General features: G+C 33.5%; 7 protein-coding genes across 8 annotated transcripts; 2 read left to right on the forward strand and 5 right to left on the reverse strand.

Annotated features, from left to right (window-relative positions):
- Positions 1-2,572: 2,572 nt before the first annotated feature.
- On the reverse strand, positions 2,573-5,868 carry CycB (Cyclin B). Of its 2 annotated transcripts, none has more exons than XM_013321968.1 (7): positions 5,634-5,868; positions 5,333-5,535; positions 4,966-5,095; positions 4,478-4,849; positions 4,168-4,290; positions 3,684-3,904; positions 2,573-3,492 (listed from the first exon to the last, which is right to left on the reverse strand). In XM_013321968.1, the coding sequence occupies exons 1-7, from the start codon at positions 5,661-5,663 to the stop codon at positions 3,111-3,113; spliced, it is 1,461 nt and encodes a 486-aa protein (XP_013177422.1). In that variant the 5' UTR covers positions 5,664-5,868; the 3' UTR covers positions 2,573-3,110. The 2 variants fall into 2 exon arrangements, with proteins under 2 accessions (XP_013177422.1, XP_013177421.1); XM_013321967.1 differs by having other exon boundaries at positions 4,966-5,110.
- Positions 5,869-6,395: 527 nt separating this feature from the next.
- Positions 6,396-9,278, forward strand: LOC106124623 (uncharacterized). Its single transcript, XM_013321483.1, has 2 exons — positions 6,396-6,711; positions 7,099-9,278. Exons 1-2 carry the CDS (start codon positions 6,586-6,588, stop codon positions 8,239-8,241), a joined length of 1,269 nt encoding a protein of 422 aa, XP_013176937.1. The 5' UTR covers positions 6,396-6,585; the 3' UTR covers positions 8,242-9,278.
- LOC106124624 (guanylate kinase) lies at positions 9,277-13,119 on the reverse strand. The gene is made up of 5 exons (XM_013321484.1): positions 12,932-13,119; positions 12,594-12,861; positions 12,064-12,287; positions 11,480-11,587; positions 9,277-10,799 (listed from the first exon to the last, which is right to left on the reverse strand). Exons 2-5 carry the CDS (start codon positions 12,848-12,850, stop codon positions 10,774-10,776), a joined length of 615 nt encoding a protein of 204 aa, XP_013176938.1. The 5' UTR covers positions 12,851-12,861; positions 12,932-13,119; the 3' UTR covers positions 9,277-10,773.
- A 736-nt stretch (positions 13,120-13,855) lies between these two features.
- Positions 13,856-20,105, reverse strand: LOC106124900 (uncharacterized). Its single transcript, XM_013321915.1, has 6 exons — positions 19,890-20,105; positions 17,075-17,108; positions 15,647-16,041; positions 15,232-15,446; positions 14,923-15,121; positions 13,856-14,746 (listed from the first exon to the last, which is right to left on the reverse strand). The coding sequence occupies exons 1-6, from the start codon at positions 19,927-19,929 to the stop codon at positions 14,526-14,528; spliced, it is 1,104 nt and encodes a 367-aa protein (XP_013177369.1). The 5' UTR covers positions 19,930-20,105; the 3' UTR covers positions 13,856-14,525.
- A 314-nt stretch (positions 20,106-20,419) lies between these two features.
- On the reverse strand, positions 20,420-22,645 carry LOC106124901 (uncharacterized). The gene is made up of 3 exons (XM_013321917.1): positions 22,606-22,645; positions 21,642-21,839; positions 20,420-20,737 (listed from the first exon to the last, which is right to left on the reverse strand). The coding sequence occupies exons 2-3, from the start codon at positions 21,815-21,817 to the stop codon at positions 20,542-20,544; spliced, it is 372 nt and encodes a 123-aa protein (XP_013177371.1). The 5' UTR covers positions 21,818-21,839; positions 22,606-22,645; the 3' UTR covers positions 20,420-20,541.
- Positions 22,646-23,618: 973 nt separating this feature from the next.
- LOC106124998 (small proline-rich protein 2D) lies at positions 23,619-24,225 on the reverse strand. The gene is made up of 2 exons (XM_013322080.1): positions 23,992-24,225; positions 23,619-23,896 (listed from the first exon to the last, which is right to left on the reverse strand). Exons 1-2 carry the CDS (start codon positions 24,223-24,225, stop codon positions 23,705-23,707), a joined length of 426 nt encoding a protein of 141 aa, XP_013177534.1. The 3' UTR covers positions 23,619-23,704.
- Positions 24,226-24,561: 336 nt separating this feature from the next.
- Positions 24,562-25,543, forward strand: LOC106124997 (leucine-rich repeat extensin-like protein 3). The gene is made up of 3 exons (XM_013322079.1): positions 24,562-24,920; positions 24,993-25,298; positions 25,403-25,543. Exons 1-3 carry the CDS (start codon positions 24,576-24,578, stop codon positions 25,448-25,450), a joined length of 699 nt encoding a protein of 232 aa, XP_013177533.1. The 5' UTR covers positions 24,562-24,575; the 3' UTR covers positions 25,451-25,543.
- The last annotated feature ends 947 nt before the right edge of the window (positions 25,544-26,490 follow it).

Consider the following 26,490-nt stretch of genomic DNA (forward strand, 5'->3'; position numbering starts at 1 on the left):
CACTTCGGCCGCTTCCACTCGCATCCGACAAACTCGTTAAAAGTTGGCGGAACAACGGAAGGATCGTTACTCGAAGACACTCGCGGCGCCGGACGTTAAGTAGAGAACTATATAACGCGACAATCATATGAAACATTTTGTCTCAGCACAAACTTCGAATATAAAATCTTTGAGAGTTGTTTTTATGCTAATTGGAATAAAAAAATCGTAACACGTCTAGTCATAAACACAACACTTTTATATTGTAGAACACACTAATATAAAGAAAAAATATTATAATAAATAGCATTCAGAAACTACGAATCGAAGCAGAGGCGGAATCTTATATTTTTAATGAAAAAACATGAGCCGCATACGACGGCTTCAGATAAGTGGCAGTTACCCACTCGATGCCCCGTTCACCGCCAGTAGGCATCTGGTCACTCTTCAGTTGTCAATCGAGTCAAGTCACAGTCAAATAGTCTCAAAGCGCCAGGAATGCTGCCTCATGCACCCGATGCACTGTTTCCCGTAAGCACGATTTAGACGCGTCGTTGTCGAACCAAATGCGGATTCCTAAACTCTTAAGCGATAGTGTTCGCTATGAACCCCACACGTCCGATGTGTAACAATTTTCGTCCAACTTCCGTTGGCTTGCGATGATAACACTAAACTCTCGACTCGTTACCCTCTCCGCTCAAGCCTCCGCTGACCCCGCACCTTACCGTAGCGACGATGGATTTCTAACTACCCGCTTGTGCGGGGAAAAAAAACTGAGTCGACTTACCTACATTAAACCGAACCGCGATATTCAAAACTGGTACCCGCAAAATACCGCAAAATTTGGTACCAACCAAAACAAATCTAATCTTTTTTATGTTTCCAACATTTCAAATACTTTTACGTTGTAATCGACCCGTAAATGAAAGCAGCTGCGGGTTTGCGTTATTTTAAAAAAGATTATTTGTGGTTAAATTTAATAAAATGATTACACTTATCATGCCTAAAAAGAGGCCACAAAAATAATATATTTTCTGCTAACCCACAGTATTCCGTTAAGAGGATTCCCAAAGCTGTAAATTGCGTGCGCGAAATATTTACGAGACAGGAGTACGCAACACTACAATGCCTGTATGCATTGGAATAGCGCGTTCGTTGCAAAAACGCTAAAACATACACCCAAACTAAATTGGACGTGTATTTTTTATGATATAAGTGATAACAAGCCAGCCTAGCACAGCTCATTGTTGGTGACTCTATACTAAATAATAGTAATTTTATCAGCATTGTAAAAATATACAAAAACGACGAGTATACAAGCTACAAATATACAATGCTAACTGAAGAATGTTACTCGTAGCTAGTGACATAACTGCGCCTCATCAGAACATTCACTTTTTATTAATAATACTCATTTAACATTTGTATGAATTGGTTTTTATTTATGCTTTGAAATCTGTTTGAATTAGACAGTAAACTAAAAAATTTCCATTGCCTTGATGTGTAAATACACTTTACAATTTTTATAATTGGTTATGTGTTTTAATTTGAAAATAGGAACATACTGAACTGAAATTTTTCCAGTAAGTAAAAACGAACGGGTTAAAAAATAGCAACGAAACTTTCTTTGTTTCCAGTTCTCACGGCGGGAGACCGAGCCATGAAAAAACAGGAAACAAAAATGGTTCGGCTAACCGCCAAGCGTTAATAAATTCTTCGAATTTGCGAGGAAAGGATAGACTATGGTAACGCCCGCGCCCGGCGCGATTTCGAATGACCCATCGCATCACGCATCGAACGAACGCTATGATGCACTCATAGAGAATATTACATTTATATTCTCCATGTTGAACAGAATATATATTTCAGGTAGTCGGTGCTCGCCATAAATTAAATTAATGTCATCAAAAATATTTGACACAAAAATGTACGATACAATGGGCACTACAATTTTATTCTAATTTGTTCCTAGCTTTTTCTTTTTTAATTTCGTCATGAAAGCTATCGTGCCTACACGTAATCGTTAAAAATTTCTGAAAGTAAATCAAAATCAAATGGCAATTAGAATTGAACCAAAAATACTCTTTTGTTAAGTGCTACAAAGACATTAAGACATCATTCTTTTATAAAGAAGTTATTTAAAAAAAGTTGAAAGTGAGTTACGTCGTACAATCTCCAGTTTAAATCTTTTTACTTTGCTATTAGAACTTTAATGAGACCTGTCAATTTTGTACTTTCTCAGGCGTTAAGATTCACAGATTAACGCGGAAAATCTCACTCGTTGCCATCCGACCATCGATTGGTGATCGCCATAGGAAAAATTAAAACTCCGCTAACATTTTGATACCAACTTTAAGTTACACATTTTAGAAAATGGAGCATGCAATTGATTCTAGTATTATCAAAAAAAAAATACGTTTGTGATAAAACAGAATTTATTATTTAAAATATCAATCACAGGTCTAAGAACTATACAAAAATACATTATAGGCTTAAGGCAGTAAAATACACTTCGTTGTCGTTCATGTGTAAACGTGGTCACCACAACATTGGTTCATTTCTGTCATTTAATATAATATTTTACTAGAATCCATAAATATTATATAACTTGATCTTATCGATTACATACTAATAGAATTTACTTTATGGTTAAATCAATATTTTTAAATTAAAAAAGTCAAAATGTCAATCTATTTCGTATTGCTATCTAAAATTACATTATTTTATAAAACCTTTTAGGTTCTCGTGAAATTAGTACATAAAGATAAATGATTGTTAGAGTTACTTTATGTAACAAAATTAATATAATTCTTTAAATTTCTTTGAACCATTATTGTCAAGTTATTTACCACGTAAGAACATTTCGACTACGTTACAACATAATATTTGAATTATACATAAATAATTAAAAATTACACATCAATCACTCAAAACCTTTCAGTTTCATGTCAACAATACCGCTAAATACATCTAAAACTCTTCAAAATCAAACAGGTACTAAAGCAAACCCACATACAAAAACTCAGTCGGTCAGAAAATATAAAGCTAATTACAAAACAATAACCAATTAAAAAAACTACACGTCCACATGTCACTAATCATGAATTACAAATATACAAAACCTAATGCACTTAGCTACTTGAAACTTCCGCCAATCTGTAAATAGATTCACTCCGCAGCTGTGGTAATGTTGATACTTTACCTAATTCCGCTGATGAATATATTTTATATACAGATTTGAACTTATTTTTCTCCACATCTACAACAATTTGCGCTAATTTCTTAATTATTGGATTAATATGTTCGAATGTGTATCCAGAGTAATATGACAATGTGGGTGTCCATACGTCTTTGAGGCTTTTGCTTGATAGTAGATGAAGAGAGAGACAGATGGCCGCCGCGGCGACCTCCGACGGCCGGTAGTGAGCCGTTGTATACTCAACAAGGCTCAAATCAACTAAATATTTAGCTAAATGGTGATTTTTCGATGTGCCGTGAGCCGCTTTTACAAACCTAGAATATGAAAAAAAAGATTTTATATGAATGTGCTATAATTTTTTTATTAAAGCGCCATCTGGTCGAAACATTTGAAAGTTCAATAAAGACAAGTATATTTTGATAACTAAACTCCTTGCTTTTACTTATAGCATGTACTACACTTACTTACAAAACTAAAAGGATTTATATCTAATTAAAATGTATACCTTCTTAAGAAGCTAAGTGGTATGGGACGAGCAAGGCAGTATCCTAACTTCACAATGATGTCTCTCTCACACTGGAACAACTCTTCTTTGGTATAAGCACAGTCCGTCACATAAATAAAATCGTTGACATTGGGTGCGTAAATCTCTTCGTATTTGCTTGCTATGAACAGAGCAGTCACACCGACTAACTGCAATTTATTCCTCGGAAGATCAGGGACAATCTGTGAAAAGATTATTCCAAAATGTATTTGCAAAAAATAAAATTATTGATAACAATTTATGGGTTTTAAACAACCAATATGTAATCATGTTATCTTTCCCTTCCTCACTTATGGGAAGGGTATTGAAATTGGAAGCATATGGGAAGGGGATATAAAACTCCATGCAATATTCTGTTTGAATATACTTAAATAATAAAAGTATGACAGCAGTACTGTTAAACAGTGTATACTGTTATTTTTGCAAAAAAAAACAAAATTCACACCTGTAAATATCTGTCAACAATTCCAACTGTTATTTGAAATGTCTCCAATACCAATGAAAACTGATGTTGCACTTCTGCCAACCATTCAAGAAGTGTTGCCCTCATTTTACCAGTGATATGAGTCTGAAATATTTCAAATTAATTTGTTAAACATTTCTGAGAAAATACATAATTTAGTTCTTTAGTACACCAGTACATTAAATTCATTACCATACCATTCCAAATTAATTCAAAATTGATACTATAAAAATTAAAAAAATTATGTGAAAATATCGCTCAGCACACCATCAATATATGAAAAGAACCTTACCTGATTTTTGAAGTGATCCTTTTCAATGGGATATTTTTCTTCTAGTTCTGTCAAATACCGATAAATATCTTTAATGTAAATTGACATGAGCAAGGGACTATTACTGTCCCTCGCATCAATGTCTTCAATGTCACTTGGTAGTGGTAAAGGCTTCACAATACAAACTGAATTTGCTTTGTCTTTCTTCTGTCCCTGTAAGCTTGCTTCAGACAATTTTAATTTTCCTAGAGAATCCGTCGGGTCTCTCAGAATTGATTTGATAGTCTTGGTTGTCTTAACTTCCTTAACAGAATGCAAACCATTAATTTTGTCATTTTTCTTTGCTTGACTTTCTTTAGCTTCCTTTGTCTTTTGTGCTTCTTTTAACAATAGCTGAAAAAAAATTGAAGTGATGTTTCATCTATTCCAATATTATAAAGAGGAAAGATTCTTTATCCTTTTTAGTTCTATAGTAAACTTATTAAAATTGTAATTTAAAAAATATATACCTTAGTCCGAGCAGCTGCCTTCACAGCAAGACTAGCTGTACTCTCCTCACGCCTTAAAGATGGTTTTGTAGGCAATACCGGCTTGGTAGCTAGTCCAGAATCAACTTTGGATTGCACATGATTGTAATTGCTAAAAAAGCCGTCACTAAAATTAATCATCAGCTACGATCAATTAGCATAGTCATTATTATTATTATAAAATATAAATAAGGTTAGTGGGTATTTTGAAAAATTCTTTTTTTTTTAACAATGAGTTACAATGTGAAAATTTTCTATTATACTGCAGCATAAAGTAAAATAACAATATTCATTTAGATATATAAAGGTAAGACAATGCTGAAAGACAGAAGAATATGATATTAAGTACCTTCGAAGAGCAGCGCGATTTGATTTCTTGTCAATCTCGGATACGGTAACGGTGATTTTTCCTTTACTGACATCGCGTTGAACTTGCAAATTACCATTTATTTCACCGAGAACCCCACGGACAGTTAAGCCATCGCGTTTTGATGGGAACGCTGTGTGGGTTTTAGTTTTCCCATAAATATTTTCTTGGTCATGTAGCTGCACCTAAATAGACGATTAATTAAATGCACAATATGATAACCGACATTGTTACAAAAACAAATTAAATAAAGAATGAATAATAATTAATAATAATATATTACCGTTCGAAGTTTTCGAGTTTGAACCTCCATTTTAGTGATATGTAGATCTTGCAGCTGTACGAACCGAAATATTTAATGTATTTCGGCCGCTTCTAGAGACTAAGCTTATGTGATGTTATTTTGCTTAGTATTAACGTTCCAGGATACAACGCACTAGGAAAAAGCTAATGTACGAACGACCACCAAACTCAACAACGTAAAACTCTACTCGAAAATAACGGATAAAATCAAATTCAGAACGACGTAACGTCTCCAAAGGCCTGTGATTGGTTTAGATTATTTAAGCGGAAGCAACATATTGTATCGGAAAAATACTATTATTTTAGTTTCGTTTTTAATGTAAATCATATACAAAATAAAACATCAATTTAGCAGTTTAAATAAAATTGAGATTTTTGTTTTAAAAAGTAGTTCTAATCTAATATTTACCTTTCCCAAAGTTTTTATTAAGTAGTGAAATGGTTTTTCTCCCATAGACCATAAATATTTTTTGGTCCAGCTGACTAAGCACAAAAATTTGTGACTTAAGAGATCGATGAAAATATAAATAACTAACTTTTTATGTCCATAATTACCTACTTCAGTCTGTATTATTTTCCACGGATTTAAGAATAGATTAAATTAAATTTTAAAGAACTATAAACCTTAATAATAAAATGTAACTGCAATTTTCCTATACAAGTGGCGCTATGGTGTAGCAACACTGTCCCGTTTACCAACATCAATTTTAAAATTAGAAATCTATTTTGACATTTGGAGCCGTTACATGTTTAAGTTTTGTTTGATTTTGTCGTGTTACATTCTCTTTGCGTTTTGACTTCTAGAAATAAAGCAAAAATATTCCTTTGCTTATATTATTATACAAATCTTTACTATGTTTTAGTTCAATGACTTTATATTAGTGCTTTATTTGCAAGAGATTTGTTTCATTATATTTTAACATACAGTGATAATGGGAAGTAACACCAGTAAATCCATCAGCGAGACAGCTGTTCACGAACAAAAAAACGATTTGGACACCAATACTAATCCTGATCCTCGATCGCCGACTCCTGAAATAACTCGGACGCCATTACAGGTATTTATTTTAAACCATGGCTCTGTTTACAAAAAAACACTTGTAGTAAAAAATATTTACATAGTTTAAATCCCAACGAACAATTTTGATTACATTTTTACAAATAAAAATGGGCTTGATATTATAAGAATTAGAATGTGGAAAAGTTTCCCTAACATTTATAGACTTCCATTATAATTAACTATCAACCAAGGTAGATGGAAATAAAAATAACATTTAGTTGGCGCGCTTTTAACAATCTATCGCCACGAAAATTTACTTCGTACAGATTTCCTAAAACCTCACTTCTATAATTATTTTAACGTTTCTTATATATTGTTAGTTCAAAAACTATAAAAGGCATAAAGCAGAGTTGGTAGTTTTTTAACTTATTTTTCTTAATTTCAGAACAAAAATAATTCTAAACATAACATAACGAAAAATGTAGACTTAAGGAAGACTTTTGAAAATGGACAAGTAGATGAGAAACTTATTCACAACAATCCCATTCTAACAGCAGTCATCAAAAATCATTTGCAGTCTTATGATCCTCGTTCTCCAACACAAGATTTTGAACGAACTCCAATAGTTATACCTACATTTGATGAAAGTGGAATCAAGAAGAAAACATCAAGACTTCAAAATAACAACAGCTATGCAAGTCCATGTTTGAAAAAAGATCCCAATGATGATTTTGACACATCAGATAGTACAATAAAGTTAAGTCCAGATTTAGTAGTAGCCAAAAATTTATGTGATGGCTTCTATGATCTTTCTCTTAATGAAACACTTGATGAAAATGAACAACCTTTGGGATCATCTACCACATCTAATAAATGCATTGAGGATAAATTAAGTCCTGATGGAATTGAACAGCCTAAAGTATTATTGGAAACAAATTTTGACTATGTAGATTTGAAAAATGATATAATTGAAGAAAGCAAAGAATTAATCTACACTAATGGAGATATAGAAGAACCTGAAGTTAAATTAAAGAAAAATCATTGCTTCAAGATATTAAAAAATGATCCTAGATCACCATCAGTTGATATCAAAAGAACTCCCATAGTTGTGACAATGACTGATGGAAATGATAGCAAAGACAATGTTGAAGAGATGTCTGATGACACTCTAATAAGGGTTTTACAAAGTACAAGTGAACAGACACACATTGGTGCTAACAATGTTGATGGTGTACTGATTTATGAAGATGAATCTGCTGTTATAACAACTCCTAAGAAAAGGCCTATTCATAGCTTAGGTTCTCGAACACCTTTATCTTGTATGAAGAACACTACTGATGCATCACACACAAGGTCAAAATCAGCTAACAATTTGGAAAAAAAGAAGGAATTAACAAAAACTGCATCACATATGAAATATGTTTCTCACATTCCAAGGCTCAAGTCCTTGTCCAAACAGATGACATCAGGAAGTTCGGTTTCATTGAAAAATACTTCTAAAAGTTCATCCATCAGTGGTGACTGTGAAAATACACCACCACATTCTCATAGAGACAGATGGGATAAGGACAATAGTATTGTACTTTAGTCTCCTTTATTATATGGCTAGTAGGTTTTCATGGTCTTGATTTTCTGTGTTTCTTATTTCTTAAAGGAACGGTATCTGTAATTTTATCCACTGATCATAACTAACTTGTAGGATATTTAGTAATTATCTTTTTAAATTAAAGATTCATGTCTTAAAAATTTAGATAAAAGTCTATATGATCATACAACATAAATACATTCCATCTAGGCAATGGATTGGTTTTGAATTATAATTATTTTAAATATGACCAATTTATGATTGTGAAAAAAATTTGGATATCCATATTCTCTCTAATTGATTTTAAGGTCTCAGGGTTTCAGTCTTAAATAAATGCACGGAATAATTTAATAAATTTAATTAACTCTAGTAACAATTTATTATTGCAAAATAATAGAATTGCAATTTAAATACACGACATAGAATGCAATTGTTAAATGACAAAATAACATTGGAATGATCAGATTTTTATAAGAGATTTTTTTCTTTAAATATAATTATGACAAAAATTTTGTTGTAGCATTTAATACAATAAAAATATTATGATTTCAATAAAAAAATATGGTCTTCTTTCTTCTATATCTAAAATAACCTTCTAATTCCTCAGATGAAAGTGATGATGCTGAATACAAATCACATGAATAATTCAAGCAAGAATTACATTTTAACATCGAAAGCATTATTTTCTTATGCAACACATTAAGCAAACATCTAAACTTTTAAAGGGCAAGTTATAGCCTTACTAAATTTTACACAAACTGAGAAAACTAATTTCTGATTGTTATGTAAATTATCAATTATACACTAAATATTTGAGTGCAAAAATCTGAAACAATGAAACAGCATGAAAAGTACCATATACACGATTATAATTTCGCTGACCAAGGAGTCTTGGATCCTTGTTATTACGCAAATATTCAAAGAATTAAAATTTGTATAAAAGTCTTTAATAATATCTTAAGTGATTTGGCACAGGCAGTATTTTACATTAATCTATATTGAATATAGAAACCGAATAAATATATTGTAGTACTATTATTATATATAAATTATTAATAAACCCCATATAGTCTTTTAAACTAAATAGAGTGGCAGAGCGAAACATATTTTCTGATTTTTAAGACAGTTGGACTGTGAAATATTAACTTTTGCCGTTCTATGAGCCTTGAACATTTAATATGACTATATAATATTGCAATTCATTTTCAGGTGACCCTTTTAAAGGTAAAATCGCATAGCTAATAGTATAGGTATAATTATCGTCAAATATCTTAGCGGCTCAAGGTCATTGCTGTGAAGGGCTGTGCCCTTCCCCCGCATCACCTACATTGTGTTCTGCGCAGCGACTCGCCCGAAGTTAAGAGCCGTCAAGGTAAAATCGACAATATCTATCATGTGTATTGAAATTGCGAATTAAAACTATCATTTGTTAAATTAGTAAAGCCAAATAAGTACCGATTTTTTAAGAATATAAAATCAATCGCATTAATTACTACATATTATTTAAAAATTGTTTTATTACTAGAAAATTTATTTAGTATTCGAGATAGATTATTATTAAAAAAAAAAATAACTGACGATAAATTACAGAAAATTTTAAGCTGATTATGTTTACAGTTATACATGGAATAAAAGAACTATTGCACATACTATTCAATTATTTAAAAAAAAACTTCAGGTACATACTTTATTAGTAAATGAGAATAAAGACATGCATAAAATTATACATGCATCTATTTACACTGGATGTTTACATGATCAACCCTAACAGCTAAGAATATTTAATTCCAATATAACTTTCACTATTTAAAAATTACATTGTTCTAATTTTATTTTCGTTAGAAAAAGTAATAAATGTTTGTTGGGTAGAAAAAAGTTACTTTTAGTATGTTTCAAAGCTGTCAGTGTGATTCGTGTAAAAATTTACCTAATATACAAATATTCTATATATTTTCATCAAGCTAAGTCACAAGTACAACCAAGAAAGAAGTGTGATGTTAGTAAACATACATATTTAAAATGGACTTATGATTGTTAAGTATTTATAATCTTTCGCTTAAATTTTGTACATATATTGTAATAACGTAACAATATTGTTTAATTGACCTTTGCAAATAGCGTCCAAAATAATCTCATTGAGTTTACACTTATTAGAGTAGCTATATGAGAATAATAAAAGAATTTAATGAGTTAATTTACCCAAAACCAAAATTTAATATAAAATTCATTAAAATCGTTGGATTAAGTCTTCTGAAATCATCATCACTGTTTAATAAAAATGAATACAAACTGTTACATTATTACAATACATCGATATGACCGTATCAATAAATACTTTTGTTATATATTGTAGTACCCTGCAGAAATTGTTAATAAAACATTTTCATTTGTAAAATCTTTCCTCAAGGTCTGCAACATCAAAACTATTAAGCCGATAACAAAAGCATCAACAACTTTCTAACACACATACATAAAATCTACATCCTTGTTGTGATTTGTAGAGGTAGGTTGTCATTTTCCATAAATTCATCCATTTCAATTTTCATTTGAATTATTAGGTTCTGTAATAAATGTTTAGTTGTGTTAACTGTGCCAATTCAAACAAAACATATTATTTACAATTAAGATATTTGTTATTAACACTGATAACATGCTAAAGGTACAACAAAATGATTTATCAACAGTTAGTAATGAATCACAGCATATAAAATCTGAATTAAAAATAAATTATGTGCATTATGGTAGGAAATTGTCAAAAGGTTAAGGTTTTTTTTAATCAAATAATTCCTATACATTTTCTTTATTTTAGTCCTAACGGTTTATTAGTTGCGTTCTGTTTATGAAAAAAACTCATCATATGGACAGAACAAAGGTGAAATTAAATCTATATTTAAAAAAAATGATTTTTTCATATTTAAAGTAATCCATATTTCTGATCACCCCATTTCGTTCTTATAAATAGCATTCAAATGAATTGGCAAGCAAATAAAACTTGATTAATTTAAGTTATTTAGCATGAGGACTTTCAAACCCCGATTTGACAAAATGATCAACTTTTTTGTATATTTTCGATCTCCATGCTCCTTTGGGTTATAGTGCCATGTAATTTTAATAGTTCATAAAAATTGTTTTATTGAAATTAATAAAATAAATAATAATATATATTAATAACTTAATATAAAAATATATCAGTATAGTAGAGTACAGAATATAACTTTTTCTATTTATATGTACAATTTACCTTCCACTTTTTCCGGAACATTTTTTGAAATAAATTCACAAAGGTCTGAATAGGCTTTATCCAAGTTATCATTGAGAATTATGATGTGGAAGTTCCCAGGCTGTTCTCCTGAAATAACAATAAATAAGGGTTTGTAGACAACACATATCTAAATAAGGGCTAAATAATATAGCCAATCTATTTGTAACTTTAGTTAATTTATAAAATCACTTTTTTTTATAAGGTGCTTGTAATCCAGTGAAATTCTATGAGAATCATGTAAACAATGTTTTTTTATGTATAGGCTTAATAAGCGTTACATATTTGAGCTTTGATTACAGTTAAAAAAATTAATGTCATAAGGTCAGCGATAAAAGACACAAATATTCTTATTACATAATTCTGCAACATAGAGTTAATAAAGTATATTAGATATAAAACCTAAGTAATGGTTCTACTTGATTGAACTTTGGTAATAAACACATCAAAAATGTAACAAGATCTTATAAAATGCTCATAAAGTTAAAATACTTGCTACTGCATTCTTTTTCAGACTTCCTAATGTGAAATGAAAATACATGAAAATTAATACATTTTATATTTACCAAATTCAATTTCGCGTCTGGCTGTCTCCAATCTCTTTTTCAATGCATCTTCTTGTTCTGTATTCCGTGCACGCAGTCGTCTCTCAAGTTCTTCAATAGAGGGTGGCATTACAAACACCAAAAGTGGATCCAAGTCGGTTTTCTTTACTTGTTTTACCCCTTCCATTTCAATGTCTAGTACGCAAATCCTACCAGTTCGCCGAACATGTTCTACTGCTTGTTTACTGAAATATTCATAAGTATTGATATTAAAAATTTTATTCAAAATATTTCTGCAGTTCAATAAATACCTTTCATGTGCAATAAAAAATTAAGGTTAATATCTCTCTCTCTCTGCCTTCAGATAACTTTAATAAGAAATATTATAGATTTGTGTATATTATTTGTGTAAGAAAATTGAAATAAAGATTAAAACGTAAACACAAAAGATGCAACCATTTTTATAAACAGCATGTTTACAGCGGTTAGTCTTTTGGCAAAGTACCAAATATAAAGCCATTGAGCACATGGCAAAATTGCTTTTCACTTACCTTGTTCCATACATATTTCCACTAAACGTTGCTGTTTCTAGGAATTCGCCCTTTTCAATAGCAGCAAGCATGTCATCTTTATTGGTAAAATGATAGTGAACTCCATCTTTTTCTCCCGGACGTGGAGCCCTTGTTGTATGCGAAACGCTAAACCCAAATTTATCCGGGAATTCTTTAAGTAGACGTTTTAATAGGGTGCTTTTTCCTGACCCTGATGGGCCGCAAAGCACCAATGGCCGAGGTCCTTTTTGAACCATCCTCGAAAAAACTAAAAAATAATTAAATTAAAAAGCCGCATACAGGTTAAATCTTATCTTTCTATTTAATTTTTTACGTACACTTGGCGAAAAACGTGATAACGTTTAAATACCCCAACTTTACACGTAAGCTTGTGGGTACAGGATACGCCCAATTTTTATTCTCTTTTATTGATTTTATCTCGCAAACGCGAAAGGAAATCCAGCACACTACTACTTCACAAATCGTATTAAGAAGTGGAAAGTGGCACAAGTGACAATGACAACTTGACAAGCAAGTTGACAATTATGAGAACAAGATATAGATTATCACAAGTTAAATTCAATCTCATAGATAGCGAAAAATTTCACTCAGCTTTCATTATAGTAAGACCGTGTTTCCACTTACTAAAATGCTTGACTTACTTGCTACTACAACTGTATATATACATACAACTGTAGATATACCAGAGCGTCACGCCACGATAGTGATAGCCCTTTTAATCTCTTTGCCACCTACAATTTGTATAGAAACAAATCAGTTTTTGGTCTTTCATCCATATCTAAAGTTAATCATCTTCGTCGCTCCAATCTTTCTAGACTAATCATCACGTATCAGAGACGCGCCTCACAAGCCTGTTAATCTAAGACAGGTATAGCGAACCCATGGCACGCGTGCCATTGATGGCAAGCGACACAATATTTTGAGCCACATTGATAATAAAGTTGAAAAGTTGTCTTATAACCGAAGCGAGCACGACTGACGACACTATGGAATGTTCGCAATAATAAAGTATTTTTTGATTAAACTTGTAATTTAACATTTCTTTAGAAAAATGCACATCGATACGTAAAGGTTCGTCTTGCGACACATCTAATCTAAGCTGATATATTTCTAAAATTTGGTTTGATGACTCTTGTAATGTGAAGTATTTGATAAAAACACAGAGTATTTTATATAAAATAAAACAACTGTTCTACGATTATATTTTTATTTATTTTCTTAATACATCTAAACATAGTTATACCATTAGGACATTTTTTTATAATTATATAAAACATTTTTATTAGGTTTGCTTCGGACTAACAGTTTAGTAGCAATAGCATGCAATTTAATTATTTTCACAAAATATTTACAAAATATGCTTAATGTATTGCATCTATTAAACGTATTACAACAATCAATATCTTATCATATCGTGTCAGTTCGTCTAAAGTAAGTAAATATTTATTCTTATATGCGCTCAGATTTAAGTATTAATAAAGCGATTGATACTTCTATAATTTTTAACCATTTTCAAGGAAACAGATTGTATAATTTTGTATTTATGTGCTGTTTTCTTTTATAATTTTTCCGTCTTATTGTGCTGTAGAAAACACGCGAATTCTTACACAAAAATCATGTAGTTTAAGTGCGCCATCTAGTTACAGATTTTTTTTGTGTTATTGAACATTGTTGTTAAATAGCGCTAGAGAATATACACAAATTGACAAAAACCTCAACGTATGGGTTAGTATTATATCCATACTGAGACAAAAATATTCTTTTATTTCCTTATTCGTTTCCAAACTAGTACTTCTTCGTAACAGTGACAACCTTGTCCTGAATCTTTGCACTTTGCGATAATACCGATGTTTAATTACAATTAAATCGAACATCGGTAATACAATTGATGAAACCCCATTGCATTATTATTTATCTTTGCGTGCTATTATTTGAATCGCACTCGAGAGCTCGAGTCCAATTTCCTCGACGACAGAAGGCCACGATTCGTAGCTTCGACTGCCAACCGCGATCGCAGCGCACACGGCATCTCGATCCCTCAGCTAAACCCTCGTGCGATTTCCCTGCCTGGTGCCCTATGCAGCTAATACGACCATGTTCGGGTGGTGCCGGAGTTATACACCAATTACGAACTGTGAAATAAATTATATATTTTTATCATGAAAAAAGCAGTATTAGAATTACCAACTTCTTTCACCAATCTATGATATATCTTGAAGAATGCTAAGTACCCATCTATTTAGCTTACCGTTTTAACTGGAACTAAGTGAATTTAGGACTTATCCATATTTAACGAATAAAATATTACCTCTGCATGTAGGAAGTGCATCATCCCACTGTAAGTCATCGCCGCATATTAGTGACGTTGCACCAATTAATTCCATTTTATCGTCTCGGCATCTGAAGTTGCAGGGTTGATTGAGTCCATTGCAATGTGTGATTAACGATTCCGGAGTCTTGCATGTTTGTACGACCACGCGGACTTTAAATTTGCACATTTGTAGTTTCTGAAATGTTAAATCAAAGAAAAAAACCTTAAATTACTAGACTTTGGATTGCTGGCGGTCAACAAATGCTACGACTTTTAATTAATTAAAAAAATAAATCCTATATTTACCTCATTTCTGTTTACTATTCGTCCTACTACGGAATATGAGCCTTCCTCGAGTAATGTACCAAACTTAGGACCGAAGTAATGCTGGAAACGTATATTTTTAGGTGCCCTTCGACCTGAACATGACAACAAGCGTGGTGCCTGAAGTATGACACGGTCGAAACCCGCTTTAGCAACCACTGTTCTATCTCGAGGACATTTTATGCAAAACTTATATTCTGGAACAAAGATTTTTTGTTACAATCTTTTAAAAACATAGTATCATTTAAACATTATATGACGTTTAAATCTGATTATGAATTTTTCCTATACATTACTCATTAGTCTAAGAAATAGATCAAAAATCTTTTTTAGAACCAGCTTTTAAGCTAATATGGTTAGAACAATATTCATATTGTAAGTTATGATAGAAATTAACCTGTATCATCTATTCGGTTGTCATGCCTGCTCCTCAAGCGTCTAACTGGCACTGGGCGTATTACATGAGGTTCACCCATTCTGACAACTTCTCTTCCGGGATAAATATTCATCACTTCAGGTTTTATGTTTTTGCCCAGAACTTCTTTAAGATACTGATCAGATTGATAGTAGAGGCGGGGGTCTTCTCTGGGCTTGTAGACTTTGATCGGCGTTTGCGCATCGGTGTATGGCGGGGCGGGATACCAAAACTGCATTGGCGTGCGCGGCTCGCCGACCCCGCCGCTATAATCATCATAATCATCGCCTCTGTATATATGATTGGACTTCAACAATGAAGACCGTTGGTATTCTTCCGAGGTCGAGCTATGGGATGCCTTTTTCACGTCGTTTACACTGCAAAACATACAACTTTAATATTTTATTATTATATTATTATGGAATTCATATACTATTTTTAGAATTGCATTTATTAAGCATATATTTTTGCCTAAAATAAGTAAGTATGAAATATTAATAAATCAACCAAGTTTCTATCTTCTGTATTCTCAAAGATATATGTGACGTTAACCAACCCACACTGGGCCAGCATGGTTGATTAGACTTAATCACCCCTATCTTAGGGTAGGCTCTGAACCCCTCAGCGGGGACGTATATTGAGGTGATGGTGTATATCTTCAGTAATGTGTCAAGTACAAAAGCATATTTTCTTTAATCTTTAATTTAGTGAGGCAAATACTTATTATAATTAAAATTATGATTTACCAAAAAACCTAGGAAGTCAAAAAAATCTCGTATGAAAATAATGTATTATACTTAAAACATTCTAAAGGCCAAGAACATTATATAAACGGAAGCGATTCAATCGTCAATATTTTTTTAGAGTATTCGCGAACATCCTCAATATATTCGAGTGAAGTATCGGTTGTTTTATCAACGTAAACATTTGTGGGAGCAGCTGTTAGTGTTTAAGACAAGAAAGCCCATAAATTACCTATACTCAGACTTTGAAATATGCAAATACTATAGGCATAGGAATGACGCAGGAGATGCTATTTCGGTAGAGATGTTTGCTATTGTGAACAATATATTTCAATAAATACTTATCGCTCGATAACCGTAACTCTTCAATGTAATATTTGATTTAGAAACACCGAGAATTTTTGCTAGCTATAGCCATATTTTCTATACGTAATATTCCTGGAAGAAAAACAAGAGACTAGTGGAATGTTGAGAGAATATGAACAACGCGGGCTACAATTGTAGAGAAAGACTTAAGAAAGTATAGATATAAAAGAGATATAATAGCTTCCTTTGATCTATGATGACTCAGTGACAGACACATTGAATACACAGACTGCTTTTATGTATACAATAATGTATTATGTGGCGATAAGATCACGAATTAAGCTTTGCGTCACCCACTAACCTGTTATGATTTGTTTGCAGTGCACTGAGCCTTCCTGTAACAATAAAAACAATACTTTATTGATGTTTATAAACCATTAAAGCGTAATTAACATTGTAATTGTTATTATTTTCATAGTTAATTTCTTAGTGTGTTTATAATCCTAGCAGGAACGATACATTGCAACGAAAACATTAAATTAACATTCTGATTAAAAATATTTTATATAAATGTACGGTAATGGATCATTGTAACCGATAACTGTTGGTTTCATAGCCCAAAATCTCAGTGTCAAACTTATTCATCCGTCATTATCTTTAACAAAACAGAGATAAGAAATTGTTTTATACGGGGATTTGGTTACAGAAACCCACAGTTAGACATTATCATAACTTATTAATCGCAGCCATTCAACATCATTGGCGAACTAAAGATTCGTTTTTAGCATATGAATTTGCTTACACAAACAATAAACGAATTGCAGGTATATTTCTGGCTGACGTTGATTTAGGCATTTGCTTATAAATGGCAGGAAAATTCCTGAGCAAACATTTATACACATCGAAAGCCCAGTCACAGTGTTTATTGTTATTGTAATCGTAAATTTTCAGTTAGCCTAAAATTAGAGCATATTTGGCTGCACATACTTACCGATGACAACTTATTTGTTATGTTTTTATACCTGTACTATAAAGGTAATTAATGGAAACAAGAAGGCACCAGAAGATTGCTTAGAATCATATTTTATAACTATAACGTTCAAGTTAATTTTAAACATTTACTGCGGATTTCTAAGACCAAAATACCCGTTCAAAACATATTGTAAACTCTGTCAAAGATAATGACGTCTTCATTATATAACAATATGTTTTATAGTTGTAGTAGTAGTAGTTTTTATATTTGAGATATTGGTCTTGGAAACCAACGGTTTGACCGTTAGCATGAAATGATTGAAGATGAGTTTCGATAAATGTTCATTACTTCTGTGTTATTTTAAATATACTGCAGTAGTACGTGCCGATTTTTTGGCTTTTGTCCAAAATATATTTGCAAAAAAACCACCAAATCGATAGCTCGTTTAATTTCTTGAAAAAAGCTCCAACCATTAAAAACCTTTGAAGACCTCGTTTATAAATACTTTTCTTTCATATTTATTTTCCATGCTTACTATCTGTCTTACAGCTTGATGTGAATTGCGTAGTGATGAGATGAGTTGTTGGGGGTTTCGACTTTCGACGGTTTTGTATTCCCATATATTGTTGTTTCTTTTTTTGTAAGAGAAGATGACTATTTCATGATCGGTTCTAGTTTTGAACATTATAGGAAACTTTTAATAAACAACATTGTTAATTCCGTGAGCACTCATTCACACGGACGCTTTTTTAACGCCGCATTAAAACTCAGCGTTGGCGGATATCGAGCGTTGAACGCTTTAAAATGACTCTTGTTCCGTTCGCCCACCACTCAAAATGCAACCCTACTGATTAAAAAGCGCTTTAAAAGCACTGCCATATGAACATTGGAAATGCATTTTATTCTTTATGAACGTTTTTTTAAAAGAGCGTTAGAAATGCCCGTACAAATAGGGGCTTAATTTCCGAGGTATGTTAAAGTTTTACGAAAACCTTATCGTGTATTTCCACCGCCGAAAAACCTATACTTAGTATAATAGAACATGGAGTTAACACTACGCTTGTGTTTCGGCAATGAACACTCACTATTAAAAACACATTTGTGATGTAATTTTGCTAGTTAATAATATTAGGCGCTGTCCAGAGAATATCGTTCACGAATTGAATGCAATCGAAGAACAATCTAGAATTGTATTATTTAATGCTTGAGTAAAACCCTCGGCTTATTAGATGTAGCTGTTTGTGATGTGTGTATCATACATATTTACATCGTGTCATAATTTATGATGTGTTATTCAAATCAAACGTGCCGATTTTAAATGCAACAACTCACAAAGGATTTGTGCGACGCATTAAATGACGTCACTCAATTGATGCAGAAATGATATCACTGCTTTTAAATAACAGCGATATTGAATCTTATAGTGTGAAGTACATAATATAGTTTATACTTAAAGTACCAACGGCTATACAATTCATTTAAAACAAGCCTATAACGAGTTTGAACTATATACAAATGTTGAATTACATTACACCTACCACTTTATTAGAGTAAAAAGAGTTATAAGAAAAAAACTAACAATCCACATCTGTATGGAACTAGTATATGTGGTTGTTTACCAAAATTAAAGGTATAATATGTTGCTGAACACACTTTTTTCCAGTCATTACTTATACATACACCTAAATAAAATAATATAAGCCAAGCCGTGACCCAGAGTGGTAGGCAGAGAATTCGGCTTTCACCTCTCGTATACTGATACTTATACGTATATTCGCAGACTTCTTCCTACTTCTATATGTCACCACGGTAAGTACCGAGTGAAGCTTACGATCCGACGATCAAAGATTCAAATCCTGGCTGTATGATTCTATAGCTACGATATTCTTTTGCTGGCTGTACGGTTATAGTTTATACACATATGGTATGTGACGACAGATATCCAATTGGACTTACTTAAAAAAAAGACTAAGTAACTTCACTAATGAGATAATGTGATGCTATGATTGATAAGGTTATTTATTGGTTGAATGGTCAAAGGTCACACAAATAATAATTTTATTTTAAAATTTTTTTAAATACAATAACAATTTAAATTCAATAGAAATTAGTTTTAAAACACGCGAATCGTGCCACAAAAACTCGCATCGTCTAAATTATGATAATCAAAAAATAAATACATAGTTTGAATAAAAAAACTCACCGAATAAAATTACAAATGTGCAGACAGAGATAATGGACATCTTGCGACAAACATCAGTGTTCGAAAATCGGCCTGCGACTGCCGACGGGATTGTTTGAGCAAAACAAATCGACGCGGTATCAAGGCACTCTATTCGCGAGATACAAAAGGGCGTCTAATCTAGTAGCCGAAAGCGTGTGGCCGCGCGAAGCGAACTGATGAGAAAAAGCGCGCAAATCCACTCGCGGTAACAGAAGTCTACAAGCGTAGGCGGAGTTTACACTTGCCAGATCAGATCAGTGTGTTGATGTACACAACACTAATTACATGACGAGCTTGCACTGTTCAGGTGATTTGAAGGTTAAGACTTTCCTTGATTGGCAAATCAAAACAAATAAAAGATTAATTTTGGAAACCCATTAAGATCAATATATTTACTAACACGCTTGTGTACTAAAATAGCTATTGCACCTACTTTATGAAGATGGAAGACTGGCAAGCAAAGATAATTCTATTATATCTTTGGCTGGATATCAACGAAAAACAAAACATACACTTACACATTTATTGACATATCACAAAACAAACGAGAACATTGTACAATGTGTTGACATCACTATTTCAAACGGGAACAAAACGTTACACATGGTTAAATTTTTATGCTTCTAGTGGTTTAGACAATCTTATTGCAGGTGTACGTGCAGCAGGGATGGTAGGGCGGGTTGGGACAAGTGAAGGCCTGGCAGGGAGGGACTCTAGGGCAGCACTCGCCTGGATACCACACGGTGCGCGCGTATCTACCACTGGGCCTTGTACAAGCCCCGTGGTTAAAACAATGTGCTTTGCAAGGGTAATCATAACAGCATGGTCTGAAAAAATAAATACATTTTTTAACAATAATAACTTTAATAAACGAATATTAACATGTATAAATTAAGTACTCCTTAAAATGTTTAGCACAAATTCTATAAGTATGTGCCTTATAAATTTTACCAACGGATGTTGTGACTTCATACAAACGGGATGTCTCTATATTTTGTTGCTAGAACACTTCGTGTTTGTTCAACGCTAGTTGAAGCTAATTTATTGTTTGTGCAGCAACGGATTAGAATATGACTATCATTATTTTTTAAAACACCTTGTCTATAAAAACACATTTGGGAAATTTTATTTTTGAAAAACTTCGTAAGCCAATAAAATACTAGTTTCTACACTTTAAATTTTATTAAATTTAGTGTGAATTATTGCTCACGTTTTATTTCTGTTACGGAATGTGGTTGTTACTCAGTTCTATGGAAAACGACTTTGCAAATATTGCCTATAAAATTCAAACGGGCAGATACAGACATTAAAAGAATCGATAGATAAAATTTAACTCTAAACCTATTAACCGAATGAGAGTAAATCAAGTGAATTTTTCTATACATCAAACGGTAAATAATCGGTTTATTATTATCATAAAAGGTATTTTATTGAGCTATTTAGAATATTATATCGTAATTTCCACTGACCTATCTAGTCGATTTTTTCTAAACTAAAACATTAATACTTTGATCCTCAATGTTTTTTTATTAATCTTACGGCCACGACCTGATTTTTTAATACTAGGGCCTCATAGTCAAGCAGTTATTGCACATTTTGGCTTTGCGGTTTAATTCCTCGGTTAACTATGTCTTTCTTATGTGCGTTCGGTCAACGAATTTTAACAACAGCTCCACTAGGTCCTAGGTTTGATTAAAAAAATAAGCCTTACGACAAATTTTGACAGTTTACCTGTCACGTGGAGCGTTACTCGGTCCCGAACAGTAAGGGGTTGCCTCACGCTGGAAGGGCTGTGGGCGCGGCTGGCCGCATCGAGGTCTCTTGTAGTAGATCCCGGGCGAACCCTGCACAAACCCGTACCTGGGGCAGGGTCGGAAGCATTCGTATCCCCTGGGTAGAACTGACATACCAGTGATGTAAGATTGTCACCTGCGCCAAATGTATTTTTGTCTTAAAGTTAGACTACGTGTCATTCGTAATAAAGGAGGAAATAATGCATACATTTACTTTTTTATCAACTCTTAAGTAAATCAGGTAACAATGAATTTAACAACTATTAAAAAGTTATTCATTGGCAAAGAAAAAAACTGTAATGATAAGAAAATCTTCTAATTCTAATTATATTAACTGAAGGTGAAATTAAAATCTATGATATTTTTATTTTTAAACTTATTTCCATTCAGTCCGCAGCTGTTCAATTAAAATTGATAACTATCTACGTTTGTTTTAAATGATATAGAGTTTGGAAACAGTCTCATTGGCCAGAGATAACTGCGAGATGACATTTTTATAACATTCATATGTGCAGAACCGGTCTATTTATAATGCGTGTGTGTTCCTACCAGACACAAATTGCAAAGAAAGAGAAGCTAACAGATACGCACAGATAAAAATAAAAAGTACATGGTTACTTTGTACAGAAACCTTTACGGTGTATTAAAAAGAGGGAATATGAAATTATTTTTCGCAATCTTGTTTTAGTTATTATACTACTAGCTGTCGCACGCAATACATACACCCAGAATAAAAAAAGAAAAAATAATTAGTGGCCTACGTGTTCTTCCAGATTGCGGTCTACATCTCTATCCAATTTCATCGAGATCCTTTCTGCCGTACTGGAGATACCCTCAAACAAACATCCATCCATCCATCCATCTAAACTTACGCATTTATCATATTAGTAAGATATACTTACAAGAAATATTTATATTTTCCACAGTTTTGCAATTTTTATGTATTTTATTTTTATTAGAATACTTTAACTCTTTTTAATTTATTTTATTATTTTAATATGTACACATAACTCAAACAAAATTTTGATAATGTCAGAATTTTCCATCTGACAAATTAAGAAAAGAAAGAAGTAAATTTAAAGAAACTTTTTTGGCCACTATTAAAACTCAGCAAACAAACGCCATAATGTTTTGGATTTTTTTATATTATGTAAAAATATTAGTAGATCTTTGTCAATTTAATAACATTTCTTGTAAACATTCCTGGTAACATTATGTTAGGATATGGTTTACGATAATAGTTGAATGCCGGTTTTCGAACCCACGACTGGGGGTAGTCTGCCGTTAACCATTAATCCATTGACGAAATTATCCATGGATTATCATTCTAGTTGGATTTCAGCTTATTAAAGTATCGAGGAGGAATACAAAAATATTATACTTGACGTATTCAATTATAACTTTCTTAATTGTCCACACAAAGCCCACTTTGTGTCGCCCGCGAAGTATGTAATTAATTGTCCACAATATCATCTCTCGTGTCTGAAGAACTTCTTTATTTTAATTGAACATAAAAAGTGTCAATAAACATGAAACTGAGACGACCTTCACAGCCATTTATTTAAATTTGTTTCCTTTGTGTATTAAAATGAATCATAAATTGATTTCATTAACGCTTACGACACGTAAATTTATAGGTTAAGATGCAATCAGTGGCGCGCTGATAAATTGTCACATGCAACGTCGTCAATACATCAATGTTGTATCCAAGGTTCTGCTCATTTGTCTGCCCCAACTGAACTACGCTGTAAGATTTATTGTTGTCAAATCAATATTGTTGCTTAAATTATTGTATAAATTTAATGGAAAGTAACTTCTGTTGTAAATTCCTTATTGAACCATTCAATTTTTGTAAGATTCGAACGGATCTCAGACCAGGTGTGTAAATTATGGAGGAAAATTAAAAATCAACAAATGATTGGCAAACACTATTTATTAGAACATTGATGGTATTACATGTTAATTATGGAACTGCAAAAGCGGAATGTCGATTCGGGGTGACTACCAAACTGGCATGCAAGGGCCGCAGCAGCCATTGCAGACAGGCACGCCTGGGTAACTGCAGCGTTTAGGCGAGCAGATAGCGGGTTCCGTGCAGCAGTAGCAGGGGCATGGCTTGTAGCGGTTGGGACGGCAGCAAGGGATCGCAATTGAGTCGCACAGCCTAGATGGTGGCCTCACACAAGTTCGCGGCTGGAAAGAGTAACAACGTTAATATATTTGTCGTCGACGTAAACAGTAGATATTGAGCAGTAGCAATATCAGTGGGCAGACAAGCTGTGAATTACCTTATCACAGGGTGGGCAGGGCTGTAAGCAGGGCAGGACGGGCGTAGGCGGGCAGGGCTCGGGGCAGGGCCGCACGGGCGCAGGGCAGGGTGAACAGCCGCCACCGGGGCACGTCGAGCACGCGCTCAGATCGTTATAGGACGCCGCGCACGGCTTAGTCGAGTACGGGTAGCACGCACCGCACGGCCGCCCAGAACACACGCATGGGTCGTAGCTGTAAAAAGGTGCACTCATTATTATTAATTTTTACAATTTTTTTTACAAAATTTATTTTTACTACAAATATATCATTAAAAAGTCAAAAGTGAAGTATCTTGTTATTTCTTTTTACGCTGAATTTGTTTCTTACTAGCCATGAATAATTGAAAGAAAATATATTAAAATCTTGTTTGACAAAAAATGAACAATTTAAAAATAATGTCCGTTATGTCATCTGATATTTGTTAATTAATTAAAATTTTTAAAAATATTTTTTTTGATATAATTTAAAGAAAATTTACAAGTAAAAATTGCAAAATAAGGAAGTAAATCTAGATATACACAATAAAATTTGATAATCTCACATTATACCTTAAAAATAAGTGATGTGCTCATCCTGTGGTTTCTGTCCGACTTGCCCCGCCATCATCCCGTGCGGCACGGGGTGCTGCCGCTACTCGTGCCCGCCGCCACCTCCGTGCTGCCAGGCGGTGTGCCCGCCGCCCGCCTGCTGCACGCCCTGTCCGCCATGCCGCTGCCGCCCGGTGTATAGACCCTGCCCCGCACCCATACTCCCCGACATTGTACCGCCTATCGTGCCGGAGTTGCCGCTGTGCAAGCCTCGCAGGATACCGCACTGCGAGCCGCCTCCGTACCCGCCGCCGAGACCGGTCTGTTGCCCGCCGGTGCTACCCTGCTGCCCTCCGCCGGAACCCTGTGACCCACCACCAGTAATATTACTTCTGTTGTGTGTAATGGAAAAGTAATGCAAACACGAAATATATATTTTTTGCATTTTTCAGGTGTGTCCTTGTCCGGAGCCTACGCCTTGCTACCAGCCGGTGTTACCTTGTTTCAATCCGCAATGTCCGTCGCCTATAATTCCAAAGCAGCGACCTATTTGCCCCCGAGCACCACCCTGCCCGTACCCGTGTTTGCCCGTGTCTCGTAGCTGCTGCCCCACTTGTGAGCTAGATCCGGTGACGCGACGGCGACCTCTCATCGTGCACGACAGCGTGTTCCAGTGCCGCCCCTCCGGTCTGCCTGCAGAGTGCTATACACGACGAAACCCCAACGTCCGATACGCGGTGGCGAATTACGTCAGACAGGTATGTGTCATCGCTGATACTGATAAAATTAATTAATTCACAATTTTCAATTTATTTCTTGTGCATTATTTAGAATTTTTTATAATTATTTGTTTAATTTCCAGGGAGAGCAGGCAGGCTGTGCCTACTCAGTGCCTGTGCCGTTGAGGTAGTGTCGGGTGATATAGTATTCAAGTTGTGTGCTGTTTCCTGTGTCGTGCAATAATACTGTAAAATAAAGTAAATGTTTGTCTTTTTAATTGTTTCATGCGTGTTGTGTTTATTATGATTAAGTAAATAATCCTTCATCGTCGTACATTTCATTAATACTACTTTGCAGATGAATTCACTACAGACAGAAAACAAATACTATGATTATTCATATAGATTATGTATAAATTAATTGAAATTACGCTTACCTATTCATAATGTACATATCTCACACGTGAGCAGAAGAATAACAAAACACTTTTTTTTTTAATAAGTTCTATATTATCACTGAAATGAATTGGTTACAATTTTTACGGCAATATCTTTTTTTTCTTCTTTTTTGTCTCACTGTTACATGATCTGCGTGTGGCAACTGTAGATGTTGATGCATGGGTTCAAGGTATAGCATCTCTGTGCAGGCGGAACTGTACTCTGACATACATAAGGGCCTTGAGGACCACAAGTATTAGCGATTGGCAGACATGCCGCTGGTACGTTAGTTATTCCGCAACTTCCCATTTTAGCCAGTACTGTTACTGATAATTTAGAAATGAGTAAACGAGTAATGAGACTGTTAAAAACAAATGAGAGGAGTATGCTCGTGTACTTGTATTTATAAGTACGTTAAGCCTACTTGAATATTAATTTTGTTTTGTTAATCTAGATTGCTGAAAGTCTAGATTTATAAAACAGTAGACGTAAAATATGAAATCTCGTATGAAACAATATTTCCGGTGTCCTTGGCACACCATGTAAGTTGCTTCAAGTAGCCTTTTTCTGTTAGAGTTCTTGATTTATTTGGTGGAAGAACTGGTCCATTCATGTAAAAGTTAATCTTTGCTAACTACTTAGCTGAGTTTTTGTAAATGTTAATTTATTGCTTCTAATTGTATCAAAGCACCTACTTGTAACAAAATGGTTCGTCGTATTTATAGCGGTGTGATGGTGTCTTAGTCAGTGGAATATTTCTCCTATAAGATTTGATAATGCAGCCACAAACGAC

This window comes from Papilio xuthus, unplaced genomic scaffold (assembly GCF_000836235.2).
Source record: "Papilio xuthus unplaced genomic scaffold, Pxut_1.1 DF825946.1, whole genome shotgun sequence".
Classification (NCBI taxonomy): Eukaryota; Metazoa; Arthropoda; class Insecta; order Lepidoptera; family Papilionidae; genus Papilio; species Papilio xuthus.